This window comes from Pan troglodytes, chromosome 8 (assembly GCF_028858775.2).
Source record: "Pan troglodytes isolate AG18354 chromosome 8, NHGRI_mPanTro3-v2.0_pri, whole genome shotgun sequence".
In the NCBI taxonomy this organism is placed as follows: domain Eukaryota; kingdom Metazoa; phylum Chordata; class Mammalia; order Primates; family Hominidae; genus Pan; species Pan troglodytes.
The window spans coordinates 91,592,464-91,609,259 of record NC_072406.2 but is presented as its reverse complement, the minus strand read 5'-3'; the positions used below and the strand labels follow the sequence as shown (position 1 = coordinate 91,609,259).

Sequence of the window (16,796 nt, the reverse complement as noted above, 5' to 3'; positions counted from 1 at the left end):
CACTGTTCTAAATGTTTTGCATTTACTCCTCAGCTCATTTAATCCTCAGAACAGTCTTATATGGTAGTTACTATCCTTATCCTTGTGAAGTAACTTGCCCAAGATCACAGAGCTGGGATCTGGATCCAGAGTGTGTGCCCTTAACCATTACGCACCACTTCATAAATGGGCAGTTCCCCAAGGAAAGTTACTATGGCAACATCATCTCCTAGCCCAGCACTTCTTTAACGTAATGGCATATGAATTCCCTGGGGCTCTTGTTAAAATGCAGTTCTGATTCTGCAGATCCAAGGTGGGGCTCCAGACTCTACATTTCTAACAAGCTGGTGGTGCTGCCACTGTTGGTCCGGGGACCACACTTTGAATAGCCACTGTAGAGAACCTGCATTTAAGCCTCTCCAACTCAAAGCCTGCGAGGGCCTAGTAGAGAACGTAAATTCAGCTCTAGCTGGTGGGAGCAGAGGTGATGTGGAGGAAGCACGTGCATGCAAGCCGATGGGGCAGCCACTCCTTAACCTCAACCAGCAAGGATTCTAGACCAGTGTGGTCGTATTGCTGTGTGAAATCTCCCATTTGCAAATATTAGGGTAACTCATTCAACTTTTAAAAACACTTGCAGCTTGCACGTGAATGTTCATAATAGCATTATTCATAATAGTCAAGCATTAGAAACAGCCCCAGTGTCTATCATCTAATAAATGGGGTAATAAAACATGGCATATCCATACAGTGGAATATTATTTGGCAACAGAAAGGATTGAAGTGCTGACATATGCTGTAGCATGAACAAACCTTGAAAACATGACACTAAGTGAAGCCAGACACAAAAGGACAAATGTTGTATGTTTCTACTTATATTAAATACCTGGAATGGGGAAATCCAGACAGACAGAAAGTACATTAGTGGCTGCCTAGGGCTATGTGGGATAAGGAAGTGGGAGTAGGATGGGGAAGGACTATTACTGGGTATAGGGCTACTTTTGGGGGGGCAATAAAAATATTCTAAAATTAGATTGTGGTGATGACTGTATACTCTGTGAATATACTTAAAACCAATTGATTTGTCCACTTTAAATGGGTAAACTGTAAGATACATGAATTATGTCAGCAAAGCTGTTAAAATAACACTGTGTGGGAGACAGCTAGTTTCTTTCATATATAAAATGCAGTTACAAATCAACAAGAAAAATTAGGCTATTCCTGCATGAAAAAAGAATCACAAAAAGTATGAACAATTAGTTCACAAAGGAAACACAAGTGATTCTTAAATGCATGGCAAATTCACTCTTGCTCATAATAAAAGACATACAAGTCAAAGCTCCTCTGAGAAGATTTTATACCTTTTAGATTGGTGATAATGAAAACTCTGTTGACGCTGATATGGAATGTTAAGTTGGGATACCTGCAGTATGTGGGAAGGGGCAGTGGCAATTTGCTCTTTAAAAATTAGTGGTGCTCATACCCATTGACCCAACAATTTCACTTCTATATTCACAAATACACTCACACATGTGCAAAATGATACATATATGAAGTTATTCATTATAGCATTGTTTGTAATAATGGAAGAACAGAAACAAGCTAGATGTTCTAAAATAGTAACTGGTCAATGCACTACGGAGCTTGCACGGACTTATACTGTGTGCACCTGTTAAACAGAATGCAGTAGCTCTATTTGTAGTTATGTAGGGAAAACTCTAAGATGTATTATTCAGTAAAAAAACAGTAGCCAGGCACAGCTGTATGCACCTATGTAGCCCCAGCTACTCAGGTGGCTGAGGCAGGAGGATCCCTTGAGCCCAGGAGTTTGAGTCCAGCCTGGCCAATATATCGAGACCCTGTCTCGAAAAAATAAAATAAGATAAATTTTTAGAATGGAAGATGCAGAACCAGGAAGATGCAGAACCAGATGGATAATCTGTTTCCATTTTCATGAGGGAAAAGAATGTATGTACGAATGTGCATGTCATATGCATCTGTAAATGCAGGGCCCGCCTTTGGAGTGGTGTGAGGGAATTTAGATTGCCTCCTAGTAGGGGAGCTGACTGGGTGCAGGGAGGAGGAAGACTCATTGGCACTGCCACCAGTTTCCGTGCTTGTATTGCCTCTTCAATGACCCTTTAAAGCACACTGCTGGGTAGGCCAAAGAGTGCCTGTGTGTAGGCCCATGAGACCAGCTGCCCTTGATGACGTGTGAGTTAAGGAAGTAATTTCCAGCCACCATTGAGTACTTTACTCCTTAAATCTAGAAGAGACGTGCACCATCTCCTCTGTTTTTTCACCATCTCCTCTGTTTTCTGTTCCCTATGTGCCTCCCAGCCTTCAGATTCCCGTCTGTGCTCTGGGGATGACCCTGGTATTATCTAGACTGGGGACAAAAGGTGCCTGCACACATGGACACAGGACATGAAGACTGAGGTGGAGGCCAGGGGAACCCTGTGGGGCATCATCTTGGCCTTTGGACTCCAATCCCCTGTGTTTGCTTCCTGCCCTGTAGGCACGCCCCAAAGGCGAGGGCCTGACTCCATACCAGGGCAAAAAGCGCTGCTTCGGCGAGTACAAGTGTCCCAAGTGCAAGAGAAAATGGATGAGCGGGAACTCCTGGGCCAACATGGGGCAGGAGTGCATCAAGTGCCACATCAACGTGTACCCACACAAGCAGGTGAGCCGGGCAGGCTGGGGCCTCCCACACAAGCAGGTGAGCCGGGCGGGCTGGGGCCTTCTCAGAAGGACCGCGGGAGGGCAACTTTTCCCTTACCGGACCTCAGTTTACTCCCTCCTACAAGGGAGATCTCTCTAAGTTGACCCTTTCTTTCCTTGTCTCATCTGAAATGGGAGGGAAGGGAAGGGAAGGGAAGGAGGATGATGGGGCAACTGCACCAAGATCTTGAGACCAGAGAACCCCAGGGAATTGTAAAACTAGTGAACAGGGTGTGCTGTTGTGAGACAGAGATGTGCGGACAGCAGGAAGCAGCAGAAAACTCAAATTTCCTTCCTTGATCCATCCAGTCGGCCAGTGTCAACAGGGTGGCTGTGTGCACCAGGCCCGGGCATGTGGGAGGGGTAGGGCCAGCTCCTCCTAGGAAGGTCTTACCTCAGGCAGCTGCACAGGGAAAGCCACTCAGAGGAGCTGATGCTGACTTGGGGACCTGGAGGATGGGGGGAAGCTAGGCCTATCACAAGTGGGGGGCTGGCCATCCTAGGAAGGGGGCACAGCAGGTGCAAATGCCCTGAGGCTGTAAGGACTTGGGGTGCTTCAGGCCCATGGTTCAGTGAAAGCGCAGGAGAGGGCAGCAAGAGGCTTGGGGTAGAGGGCTAGATGGGGCAGTCACAGAGCCCTGGGGGCACTCGAGGGACCCAAGAGCAGCAGGGCTTTCAGATTCATTTTAAGTCAGTTACTCTGGTTGTGTGCAGAGATTGACTGTGGAAACCAGTGGGAAAGCCAATAGCATAGCCTCATGCGAGCTGGGAGGGGACTGAACTCTGGAGGTGGCTCTGGAGCTGGATGTGACACCAAGCATCACCAGATCAGTGGTGGAATGTGGGGGAAGAACAGGAGCCCAGGAGAACAGTCCCACCCCAGGCAGGCTGGAACACCTGAATGGATGGAGGAGGTCGTTCCTGAACTGGGCAGCCTGGGCAGGACACAGATGTTGGAAATGAAACCAGGGGTCCTCTGATACAGGTTACATTTGAGATGTTTGCAAAAATCCAGTTAGAGATGTCAAGAAGGCAGTTAGATCTGTAATTCTGAAGCTCATGTGAGAAGTCAAGATGGCCCAAACGTAAGTGGGTGTCATCAACCTAAACGTAGTAGGGAATGGATTTGAGTTCCTGCAGAAAGAATGTAGACAGAGTAGAGAAGGGATTCCCTAGACCAAGTGATGCTGAATCCCAGTGTTTGATGGTCAGATAGAGGAGGAAGACTCAGTAAGGAGAAGGAGAACCAGGGGGCGTGGAGTCCTAGAAGCCTGGGGTGGGGTCGGGAGAGTGCTGTTGGAGGCTTGGCTGGTGGCTGGTGCTCAAATGTCAGGTATAGAGACCACAGAGGAGTGCCTTGGAAATTTGGCAATAAGGCGATGGTCCTCAAATTTTACAAAGCAAAACAAAAGCATTACTTTTACATGGGGAACTTGAACTACAACCAAGGTTTGAGAAGCACAGAAGCCCGGCCCGTCAGGCATGAGGGTGAGAGTGGAGGTGCTGATTTGTAGCTGGCCTGAAAGTCAAGGCAGTGTCCATGGAGCAGTGTTAGGGGAGGCTGGTGTGGATCTGGCTGCAGAGGGAATGCCTCATTGTCCACTCTCTTGAGGAGAGTTTGATTGTTGAGAGAATCACAGCAGTGGCCGCAACTGGGAAGGAGCCCTTGGGCTGGGTGTTGTGGAGATAGTAGAGCTTGGAGCCCAGTGCAGTCTGGTGAGAATGATCTAGAAGACAGCAAAAGGCTGATGGTGCAGGGGCAAAATGGGGGATGCTTCACCCATCGGCACAGGAGGGATGGAGAAGAGGGGGTAATTAGGAAGGTTCATGGGTTGGATGGTGCAAAGAAGAACCTCACATCCAAGGCTTCTGTTTTCTCAGTAAATGGGAGATAAGCGGGCTGGGGCGGGCTTGAGGAAGGATGAGCAAGGAAGCAGCCTGCTAGGGAAAGCTGGCTGGACCACCCAGCCGCATCCCAGGCCCAGGGAGGTGTGCAATCCTAATGCAGTGGCAGGCATCAGCCTAGTTCTGTGACTTGCTCCAGCACAGCTCGCCTGGCAGGTGCAGGCCAGGCCTGGTGTACGGAGGGTCCACGGGGCAAAGGTTGGCTGGGCGAGCACTCCAGAGGGCAGATGTTTGGGGAGTGGGCCTATTTGTAAAAGTATGATGGCCGTGCTTCATCGTGGGGCATCAGCAGGGAAGGGAAGCTAGACAGGACTGGTGGAGAGGGAGGCCGGGTGGGCCTGTGGACTGGGTGGAGTCTGGGAGCCAGTGGAATGGAAGGAGAGAACGAGGGGGCAGAGATGGGTGGTTTCTGAAGAAGCCCAAGTCTAGGGTGTGGCTGAGGGGTGGTAGGAGGGAAAGGTCACTGTCGATGAGGTAGTGGGGGATGGAGGAGCCAGGGGTGGGGTGGGCCTTCCATGTGTGCTGAGTCACCGCAAAGGACAAGCAGACAGAGGAGGCAGGAGGGGAGAGGGCTCCGGGAGCTACTGGGGGAAGGCTCCCCTGAGGGAGAGATGTAAGACAGAGCTCTGATGGGGTAGAAGGTCAGTAGACCGGGGGCCCGGAGGATAGCTTGGAGCCTGGAAGGGCAGATAAGTGGCCTGGGAGGGAGCAGGGGAGGAGGGAAGGCAGATAATGGTGGCTGGCTGGGGGCAGGAGTCAGGAACAGCCCAGTTTCTGCAGGGCCTCAGATGTATGGGGGCTGCTGGGGTCTGTGCTGACAGTCCTGGGGGCTGGGTCCTTACGACCCCCACTGTGACTTAAGCAGAGAGACAGGGCCCAGCCTGTGCACCAAAGCCCCACAGGAACCCAGTCTCCGCAGTGGCTCCAGCCCTCAGCCCCTGCCCCGATACTGCCCCAGCATCTGGCTGGGCAGGGCTCCTCACCATGCCCCTTCCACAATGCCAGGCCCATTCCTGGCTTGTGTCACCATCCCCAAGCTGGCAACGGCCCCACCTGCCTCGCCATCTCCATCCTGCCAAGGTCAGTCCCAGCACAGCTCCCTGACCACCTGTCCCCCATCTCCACATTCAGGATCAGCTCTCCCAGGACCCAATCTAAAGGATCCCTCAAGAGTGTGTAGCTGGGCCCTTCCCCTCTTCCAGTCATTAGGCCACTGTTGAGCACCTACTGTGTGCACTGGGGACACTGAGGCCCCAAAAGGAGACAGGACTTGAGTAGTCAAGTGACCAGTGACCAGTCAGCTGGTGTCAAGGGGCCCTGGAACTCAGGTCTCCCACCGCCCAGGGCTCTATCTCCTCTCCTGAGCTCCCAAGCTGGGAGGGGGTGTGAGAGTGGTGCCTCTCTATCCCCCAGCTGTCGGGAGCCTTTGAAGAGCCCAGTGGCAGTGCTCCCCATGTTGCCCCGCAGTGGAGAGGGCTGGTTTATTTCTCCTGCCCCACAGAGCCCTGACCTGTGTGGCCTCCGTCTCTGGAGAACCCCCCACTTCCCCACTCTCCTGGCCGCCACATCTGCTTCCTGTCGGCCTCCAGCTGCAGCTCCCCCTACCGGCTCCGGTCCCCTCAAGAAGAAAACACCACTGGGCCTTGCCTTGCTGCAGGGAGTGGGGGAGGCCCTCCACCACGGTCAGCCCCAGCTGCAGAGTGTTTTCCGTCTGCCAATGGGAGTGTCTTGACAGCTTCCCCAGGCTCCTCGCCCAGTGGCAGGCCAAGCGGGGCTGAGCAGTCGGGCCAGAGCCCGGGCCCACAGAGGGAACCCCCACCATGGGGTCATGGCCAAGGAGGGGGCACAGCTTAGATGAGCCCAGGAGGGTGCTGGCAAGGATGTTTCAAGATCACTTCACCCGGGACTTCGCTGTTTCCCCTGCCCCCATGCTGCCCCTAACCCTATATAACACATGATACCAATACTGGCCAACATTTTGAGTGCTCTCTATGTGCCAGGCACTGTTCTAATCCCTTTGCATAGACTAATTTACTCTTCACAGCAACCCTATCATGTAGAGTTAGCCTACAGCCTTAGCCCCCATTTTATGGAGGAGAAAATTGAGTCCCAGAGAAGTTAAGTGATTTGCTAATGGTCACACAGCAATCACTAAGTCTTCTGGAGCTTTTTATGGTTATAAAATACTTTAAGACAATCATCTCAGCTGGGCACAGTGGCTCATACCTGTAGTCCCAGCACTTTGGGAGGCCAAGGTGGGAGGATTGCTTGAGCCCAGGAGTTCAAGATGAGCCTGGTCAATATAGTGAGACCTCGTCTCTATAAAAAATTTTTTTTAAACAATTAGCCAGGTATGGTGGTGCATGCCTGTGGTCCCAGCTACTTGGAAGGCTAAGGTGGGAGGATTCACTGCACTCCAGCCTGTGTGACGTGACCCTGTCTCTAAAAAAGACAGTCAGCCAGGCGCAGTGGCTGATGCCTGTAATCCCAATACTTTGGGAGGCCAAAGTGGGTGGATCACTTGAGGTCAGGAGCTCAAGACCAGCCTGGCCAACACAGCGAAACCCCGTCTCTACTAAAAATACAAAAATTAGATGGATGGTGGTGTGTGCACCTGTAATCCCAGCTACTTGGGAGGCTGAGGCAGGAGAATCACTCGAACCCAGGAGACAGAGGTTGCTGTGAGCCGAGATAGCGTCACTGCACTCCAGCCTAGGCAACAGAAATGAGACTCTGTCTGAAAAAATAAAAATAAATAAAAAATAAAAATAAGACAGTCATCTTATTTACTTCTCTATCACACACACACACACACACACACACACACACACACTAGGAAAAAGTCAGTGAATGTTATTAACCTCTCACCCAGATCCCAAAAGGGCAAGTTGAGGTTGTGGAGGAGAAAGATCCTTCCCAACAGCCCTTAGCTGATAGGTGGCAGAGCTGGCATGCAAAGCTCTGTCTATCTGACTTTGGTGATATCATGTCATATGGAGACGTTGCAGAAGACACCAGACACAGAGTTTTCCAGAACAGTCTTCAAAACAAGCTGGCAATGACCCCTTCAGTCTCAATGGAGGTTCTACCCTCAGTCCTGGGCCTGCAAAACCTCTGTCAGCCCCAGAGATGAAGACTCAGAAGGCAGATGCCAGTCAGGGTGGGTGCAGCCGGCAGGTGCCAGTGAATTCCCAGGGGAGAGCGCTGTGCCTGTGAAGACACGTTCCCCTCCATCAAACACAGGAGGGTGCTGCCCTGGGGACAGAAAGCTAGGGACTCAGACGGGCTGGGAGGGAGTGCTGCAGTCTGGGGTGGGCACTGGTCACAAACTGGCCCTGAGCCCCAATACAGTGTAGCCAGTGGGGCCAGCTGCAGGCGGTAGGCAGTATGTCCCTGCAGTGCAGGGCTTGGAAACAGCATGTGTGGCTTTCCAGCCACCCTACCTACCACCTCCTCACTGCAGGCCCCAGGGATGTCCCTAACGTCTTGGGGCCTCAGTTGCCTCATCTGTGGAAACTCCCTTCCCCATACATCTGTGACCTGTTTCCTCCCTGTGCCACTCACAGGGAGGTGGTGACATTAGGTGGCCTGACTTAGGTGGCAGTACTTTGCCACATAATGTGTAAGCCATGGGGAGTGAGGGTTGTGTGGGGCCTGCTGAGTCTGGCCTTTCTGGCCTGTCCTGGAAGACTGGGTCCAGGAAGAGGCCCTGGCCAGTCAAGGGGGTGGGGGCTGCAAACCAGCTTTGTTTTGGTGTGCTGGAGGGGACACTTCACAACTGTACTAATCGGACCAACCTTTGGGAGCCAAGCAGAGTCTGTGTGGCTGGGATCTCCAGGATGAGGTGACAGGGACCCAGATTCTAACTCAAGGTGGGAAGTCTTCTTATAGTGCAGGCAGTAAACTGAGCGGTGGGCTCTGCCAGCAGGCAGCTCTCCAGCCCTGAGGGCACCCAAGCCCCAGATGGAGGAGCTGTTGGAGGTCTCCCTGGGACGTCCAGGAAAGCAGGGAACGTGCCCTTCCTAGGTCCTTTCACCTTGGGATCTTGGCTCAATTTTGATAGCCCTCCACCAGCTGGTGTCCCCCTCCCACCGATAAGACAAACCACAGACAGCTTCTGCATGCCGGGCTGTTTGTATTCATTATCTCCATTGAGTTGTCTGGTGAGAACAAGCCCATGAGAAAGCTGTTATCAGCATCCCTGTTCACAGATGGGAGCATGGAGACCAGAGGGGGCAGGTGGCCTGCCCAAGGTCACACAGCTTGTAGGTAGCAGAGCCGGCATTCGAGCCCAGGTCTGACAGGAAGTCCAACTCCTCTCTTCCCTGGCCAGGACGAAAGCTGGACAGGGAAGCCAGTCACCTGAAAGCCTCTTGTGATGTGGTTGACGTGCCTGTCTTTCCCTCCAGGCCTTGGCTTTGTGACTTTAAGTCTGGGAGCACAGGGATGGGTTTTATGACCCCTGGGCCAGGGGCAGAAGGGTGGTCCTGGATCAGAACCCTCCCACCACAGTCTCCCCACCTGCCTTCTAGAACCTTCTGACTCTTCCATTCCCAGACCGCTCTGAGTGTCCTCTTGGGGCCAAGACTGTGGATTGGGTGGAGAAGCCAGTATACTACTTTTGAGCCATTCACAGCCTGGCCAGGGGGACAGAGCACACCCTCTGCTGCCCTCCCCTGTCATCCCGGGCCATGGTCTGCAGTCCAGGTTCTCCTGCCCCCTCTCCTGGGCATGTGGCCCCTGGCTGGCCCTGACCAGCTTCCCGTGAGCCCCCCATGTCCATGCAGGGGACCCTTCTGCAGGCAGAGGCTCCAGCTGAACAGAAGGCAGCATCCCCGTGAGCTGGCCAAGAAAGCATCCACTCAGGAGCTGTTCCTCATGGCCTCCATAAATTCTCCAGGGAAACAAGTCTTCGCCAGCTTTGGAGAGTCAGGAGGGGAGGAAAAGAGCGAGCAGGGAAGCTCCCTCTCTAATAGAAATGTGCTCGTCTGTGCCTTCCGCTGTCCAGTTGACACACTCCCAGACGTCTCTCTGGATCCTCCCAGTCCCCTGCAAATGAGGCACTGTGAATGGCCCACTTCACAGATATGGAAACGGAGGCTCCCTGCGATCACCCAGTGAGGACAGGCCCGGCAAGTCACCTCCCTTCTCTGGGCCTCAGGTTCCTTGTTAGAAAACTGAGGTTTCATTCATGCAGCCTCAACAAATAGGGCACTGGGCCGGCCCTGAGATGTGGGGGTCAATCAACACTCATGGAGCTCGCTCACCACAAGCCCGAAGCGCTGTGACTGTGCCTGGGTTAGGCTTCCCTTGAGTTCTGAGGCCACACAAGCAGGGCTGCGAGTGGAGAGTGGCCAGGGAAGAGGCGCCGGATGCTGGGGTCGGGAGATGTGGGCCCAGGCCTCCGTTGCTGTGGGCCTGGGTTTCCTCATGTGACAGGCTGCACCCGTGTCCTGCCTCTAACCTGGACTCACGTGAACTTCAGGTGCTGGCTCCTCAGGCAGCACTCAGGGCAGAGCAGAGCAGAGCAGTACACATGGCCAGGGTGCCAGGTACAAGGCCCCTCCACAGCCCTGGCCCAGCCTAGGGCCCCACCTGTGTGCCCCAGGACTCAGACACCTGCATGCGGGCTCAGCAGGAGGGCCCCGGCACCGTGGCTGAAACAACCTGTGACCACAGGCGCCCTCTCCCCACCCCTCATCGGGTGTGTGTCTCTCCCTCACTGTGTCTGTCAGTCTCTGTCTCTGTAGAGGTGTGCCTCTCTGTCTGGTCCCCTCCCCGTGTACCTGTCTCACCTGTCTGTCTCTGTGTGTCTCTCCCTGTCTGTCTCTGTGTTTCTGTCTTTCTCTCCCCTCACTCCCCTGGGCCCCTTCCTCCTTCTCTCTGCAGAGACCCCTGGAGAAGCCCGATGGCCTGGACGTGTCCGACCAGAGCAAGGAGCACCCGCAGCACCTCTGCGAGAAGTGCAAGGTCCTGGGCTACTACTGCCGTCGTGTGCAGTGACGGGCTGCCCGCCCGCACCCAGAGCCACCCCCCGCCAGCCCGAGGAGACGCTGCTTCCCTGTGCTACTCCGATGGGCTGCGTGTCGCCCTGTGCATGGGGTGCCCTCGCAGGCCTGCGGGGCTGGGCCGGGGGCTCTTAGCGTCCTTGTCTTGTGTGTGTTGACAAACAGTGTTACTGACATTGCTGCCCCCAACAGGCCAGGGAAAGCAGGGAGTCTGGGGCTTTTTGCAGGCAGGCCTGGGGTCTCAGTGGAGGGGACAAAGGCAAGCAAAAGCCCATGTCCAGGAGCCCTGGGTGTCCCCACAGGCTCTCCTCTGAGAGCCTCTTTGGGGTGAGCAGCCTTGTATTGGCCACAGGTGCACTAAATTTACTGTGAATCCCAAACCTCCCCAGACCAGACAGGCCGCCTGCCCCCACCCAGAACCTTCCGGTTTGCCCTGTATGGAAAGCCACTCTCGGAAATCCCTCTTTCCTGAGTCAGCAATCATGGCAAGGGGACATGTGTTCCAACAGCTGCTGGGGAGTGGACCTCTCTGTCCCTTGCCCACCTTAAGCCCCAAATCCGGACCCCCTCTGACATCACTGGCATTGCACCTGGGTGTGTCCCCCTCCCCACCCTATGGACCCAGATAGGAGGGGTTAGGCATAGGGGAGGCACAGAATGCTGGACAGATGCGTCCTGGGGAACGTGGGGCAGCCCCTCCCACAACCCCCACCAGACTGCCTTAGGTTTTGTCAGCCCCACTCCCTTTCCTTCCCCTCTGCCTCCCACCCACTCTGGGGGTCCACATCAAGATAGCTGGGCCCAGTGTGGAAGCCCAGCGTGTCTGTTCTAGCAGAAAGGACACAAGCCTGGTGTTCTGGAGACCTCGGCTCAAGTCTTTGCCCTGCTGCCGACGCATTGTGTCACCTTGGGCAAGGACTTCGCATCTCCAGGCCTCAGTTTCCCCATTAGTTAAATGACAGCATAACACTAGAGAGCAGAGGGCCCATTTCAGCTCTGTTGTTCTGGGATTCAGGCTGGCCGGTGCTGTGTCCTGGAGCTTTATTTGGGGAGTTTCACCCAGAATGGTGGGAGAAACCTCCCAGGTGCCAGGTACCCCGCATCGTGACCCTTCACTTGGTGTCTTAGGAAGTCAAGCTGAGGGATGCTGAGTCCTCCCCTGCTGGCCCCTGCAGCCCCAGCCTTGCTTTTCATCCCCCACCCCTGCAAACATGGAGGAGCCCCCTCCTTCTCACCTTGGTCTCCTAGCCCCTGACATGGAGAACCCTGAGACAAGCCACAGAACCCCTCTTTTCTAAAATGGAGACAATAATTTCCTACCTCCCAAGGGAGCAGAGAGGCCTCGTGGCACGTCCCTGGCCAGGGAGCCCACTGTCCTGGCTGGCGGCGGGATCGTGCGCTCCTCTGTCTCCCGGATGAGAAGCCCCGTTTCCATGGTCTTGACCCTTCCTTTCTCCCGGCTGTCAGAACTGGGTCTCTTGATTTTGCCCCTACATTATGCCTCTGTGGGAAAAAAAAAATCAGACCAAGAAATGGGCCTGAAATTCAGTGTTTACCATGGCTCAAGGATGCCCATCTGGTGTCCAGTTGCCTTTTGTATTCAAATGAAAATGCTTTGTACAACTGAGGAGTTACGGTGAAGTGTTAACCAGGGGTCCAGGGAGCGAGTTGAAAAGATGGAGTGAGTGTATTTGCAGCCAGGGAGCTGCAGGGTGGATTTGAGGGGCCATACCCTCTGAGCGCTTAAAAAAGGTATTTGCTCCAGGCCAGGCAGCAGGCTGTGGACACCCTTACCACCACTGGGGACTGCCACTGAGGACTCCCCGAGCACGTTGTTCCCCGTCTTCTCCAAGGTGTTGAGGTGAGCTGGAGTTGGCCCCGGCCCAGGCTTCTGTCCCAAGGAGAAGCTGCCACTGACAGTCATCCTACCGCACTGCTAAAGAGAATGTTCGCAGTGGTGGGCGGCGTGCCTGTGCCAACCCTTCCAGGGACCCGGCCGTGGGGGACCTTGGCCCAAGGATGCCTGGGGCCTGCCAGCTGTGCTGCAAAGGTGGGGGGGCCCACACCCTAAAACTAACCCAGGCCCCAGACCACTGGAGGCCAGGGCTTCCCTGCACGGGCTAAGGGGAGTTGGGATATCACCCCAAAGTGACCTTGCCAGTGAGCTGTTCAGCAGGTAGCCACTGCCCTGCCATCTGTGCAGAGCCAGCCACCTTGGGGGCTGGGGTTCCCGCTTTGAGGCCCACCCTCCATACTCCCCTTGACTCGGCTCTGGCTGAACTGGGGAACTCTCTTGTGGTCAGCAAAGCCCCTGCCATGCAGGCCAGGTGCCATTGAGAATTAAGTGCTCAGAGGGCCAGGAGCCCAGGGGACGGGAAAGTGTGTGGTTTTAGTACGTTCAAAAGGGACAATCGCTTGCAGTTGGTAGATCTAGCGATCTAGTTGGGAGATAATGGTGTTTACCCCATATGAAGTATTCAATAGTTCTACTTGTGAATTTGTATTTATTTTGAGTTATACTTGACACAGAATTCCTTTTTTAAAAAAATATGTGTGTATTTTGGAAAAAAAATTCATAGATGTTAAAATTTCTGCATGGTTACCAGTTTTTCTCACAACACTGAATTTGGTAGCTTTTCCCGAAAAAATCTTCACAGTAATTTTTTGTCTGTATATATTTGAGGGCCTTTTTTTAAAAAAAAAAAAAAAAAAAGAAAAGAAAAGAAAAAGAAAATAAAAATATAATTGTTTGATTTTTGAGATTAAAACAAACAAAAAGAGAGGCATTTTCAAAACTTCAGAACTTTCAGGAGGGCAAGAGAATATCAAACAAAGATTTCTGGAAGTATTTTGCCAACCTTCTGGTTGAGCTGCAAGAAAATATTTATGGTGAGAACTTTTCTGTTTCCCGTTATTGGGTTTTTGGTTGGTTTTTGTTTGTTTTTTACTATGCTTTGGTCTGTAAAAATATGCAACTGAACTACATTCAGAAGGAAATATTGTCTACATAGAATATTATATGAAGTTGGTACATAATTCTGATGAGGAAAAAAAATCTTTGCAATTCTTTAAGCCATATTGTTGTTTTTCTGTGTTGTTTTTCCTGGATGAAAATATCAGTATTAAGTAGACAGCATATTATTCAAGTGTTTAGACTTATTAATATGTTCTTGTCCTGTATTTATACATATGTGTATTTTGGAAAGTATTGCCTTTTTTAAGGGAAGCTATAATTCGATACATAGTGAAAAAGGGAATGGTGACCCCTTTGTGCCTCTTCCACTGAGGATAACAAACAGCATTGTAATCCATTCTCTTGCACCTTCTTCTTATTATCTTGTTATTACGGTTTTATTAATTTTGTAGAGGGGCAGGGAGTGGGCAAGGGGAAGAAGCAGCTTGTTTGACTAACCAGCCCCTCTGTGGTCCACCAGCCTCTTGGCTTGGTGGGAGGGCTCTCAATCAGCAGGGCCCCAGGAGGGCAGAAGAAGTGGGGCAAAGCCTGGCCTCGCCGCTCGGGAGCTTTGCCATCTGAGCCACGCCTCCTCCAGGCCATGCTCCTTGAACTTGGAAATGTCAACCGGAGCCCTTACACCAGCCCTCCAGCATCTAATAGACTTGAATCTACTCTAAACGAATATTTAATCCAACCTCACTACATTGTAGCTCAGTCCAACGACTAACCCTGAAATGGGGGTGTTCCAGCCTTCAGCGAGATGGCCAAGCGGTCCCCTGGGGGCTGTGGCAGCGGGCTTATCCTTCTCTGTTGCCAACCTTGCTGTCCGACCTCCTCCGCCCCCATGCGGTGACCCCGTCCGTGTCTGTGTCTGTCCATACGTGTGAGTCCAGCTAAAAAGACAAAACAGAACCCGTGGGCCCAGCTCGGAAGGTGCGTGGAGAAGGCTCCGACGTCTCCGAAGTGCAGCCCTTGGGATGGCATTCCGTTGTGTGCCTTATTCCTGGAGAATCTGTATACAGCTCGCCTATAGAAATATAGCCTCTTCATGCTGTATTAAAAGGACTTTTAAAAGCAAAAGAGGCTCACAGGTTTCCTTGTTCACGCAAGCATGTAGGGAGGCTGGACTCTTTCAGAGGCAGGAGACGGGGCAGGCATCAGAGAGACTTGGGGCTGGCCTCAGCTCCCCTGGGTCTGGGTCATCTTGTCATTGCCCTGCCTCCATGCCATTGATTTGCCTCCTCCCAGCCTCTCTGCCCCCAACTGTACACTCTCCAGGGCGACGGCCCTCCCCAAGTTGGCCCCAGACTGGGTGAGATTGTCGGCAGATGAGGTCACGCGTTCACTCAGCGGGGGGACTCCCGGGTGACCATATATAGGAGTGAATCTGCCTCAGAGACGGCAGCCCTGGGCCACTCCCACTTGGCACACTCGGCCAAGATCAAGATATGGGCCCAGACAGGGAGCATCACACAGTGAACAAACAGATCAGTCCAGGGGAGACGGGGCAGGGGCCCCTCTTCTGACCAAAGCCTGGGCTGTCATGAGGTGGGGCTCCTGCTGAGGGTCATGGGGAACCACAATGAAGCAAGACTATCAGCAGCCACCCACCTGCAAAGCCCAGCATCGGCTCTTGCTGTTCTCAACCTTGCTGCTCACCTGAGTCACCTACGGGGCTTTAAGAACATCATGCCTTGGTCCCACCCCAGGGAGGCCAAGGAAGTGGTCCAGGGTGTCTGAGTTTGTAAAGCCCCCCAGCTCAGTCCATTGTGCATCCAAAGTTGAGCAGCACTGGGCTTCAGATGGTCCCTAGTGTTCCTGTGGGACCCACGGTGATGGAGAGGAGGCAGGGGGCAGAGAGTCCTGTCAAGGGGGCGCCCGGTCCTCAGCTCCAGCCAACTGTTGCTATCTGTGAATGTTGTTGCCTGGGGAGGGAGGGAGGGGCAGCGGAGAAAAACTGGAAATCCCAGTTGTTATGTGAAATTTTCCATGTTTTAAATTTTGGCAACGAGTTAAAGAGTTAACTGGATTTTTGAATAGTGTAGAAGTCAAAGCACATCCCTATGGGCCAGCCCACGCCCCCTGACTGTGGCCTCTGAGATGGAGCAGAGAAAACAAAATGCCAGTCCTTGGGGTCAGGGACCATGGATGTGAAGGGGGAGGGACAGGCAGGAACAGAGGCCACCAAGGCCAGACCTCCTGTCTTATTTGGGGTACAGAGCAAATCCCAGAACAAAGCCCCTTCCTGCTGATTTGCATCTAGAGAATTCCCTGCACGGTGCCTGCCCTCAGTGTGTGGAATGGCCAGAGTCGCTGGCCTGAAAGCAGGTGGCTGCCAGTCGGGCCCAGCAAGGGAGTGGAGAGGGGACCCATCTCTGCCAGGGTGAGAGGAGAATGGACCCCCTCCTCCACACCATGCCATCTGCCAGCTCAAGTCCTCCAGCAGCCTGGGTGGGGCTATTGCTCTTCTTGGGCAGATCTGAGGAAACAGAGCCGGTGTCTGTCTCAGGGTCCTCCTGTCCCCTTCAGCACTGCCGCCAGGCCAGCCCTGCCACCCCAGCTGTGTGACACTGGGTGGCTCTCCCCTTCTCCAAGCCCCAGCTCTCCCCGGGGTGTTGTGTGGATAAGACAACCCACTGAACACAAGACAAAGCGCACTGCTTGCACCCAGGAGGGGCCCGGGGAGTGTGGGTCTCCTGTTCCCACTGTCTGTGGCTCAGGCAGAAGCATCCGACCAGTGATCACACCAGGGATTCCGCAGGGAGCCAGGCCTCGAACCCAGGGCCCCATGTGCTTTTGTGCACCCAATAAGCATTGACTGGGCACCCATGCATGTTGAGGCTGGGGCTTCAGGGCTGTTATTTGATGACATGTCCTTGTCTTTGAGTGTGTGGCAGTGTGCATGCGCCTGTGTGTTTGTTTTGTTTTGTTTTCTGTGGAAAGAACACAAACCCAAGGCAAACACAGCCTGCATTTCAACATCTCCTGGAGCCGTGGAAACCAGTAACTCCCTGGACAGGAAGGATTTCCGGTTGGACTCAGTGCCCGTTTCCAGAGGCAGCTGGCTGCTGAGGACCCAGGAGAGAGCAGAGTCCACCAAAGAAATGGCCGGCAAGGGATCCAGAGAGGGTGGCCCTGCTCTGGGCTAAAGCTGAGGCCCCACCGGGAAAGGTCTCACCTAGCACACTCACCCAGCAGGCAGGTGGCAGAGCCAGGATTTGATTGAA

The 16,796-nt window shown here is 53.4% G+C and overlaps 1 protein-coding gene across 1 annotated transcript in view; it reads left to right on the top strand.

Annotated features, from left to right (window-relative positions):
- Positions 1-14,649, top strand: part of ZCCHC24 (zinc finger CCHC-type containing 24) — a 63,765-nt gene extending 49,116 nt beyond the window's left edge. Inside the window, exons 3-4 of the mRNA XM_507867.7 lie at positions 2,498-2,662; positions 10,495-14,649. Coding sequence (XP_507867.2) covers positions 2,498-2,662; positions 10,495-10,608 — 279 coding nt within the window. The 3' untranslated portion in view covers positions 10,609-14,649. The remainder of the gene's footprint in view (positions 1-2,497; positions 2,663-10,494) is intronic.
- The last annotated feature ends 2,147 nt before the right edge of the window (positions 14,650-16,796 follow it).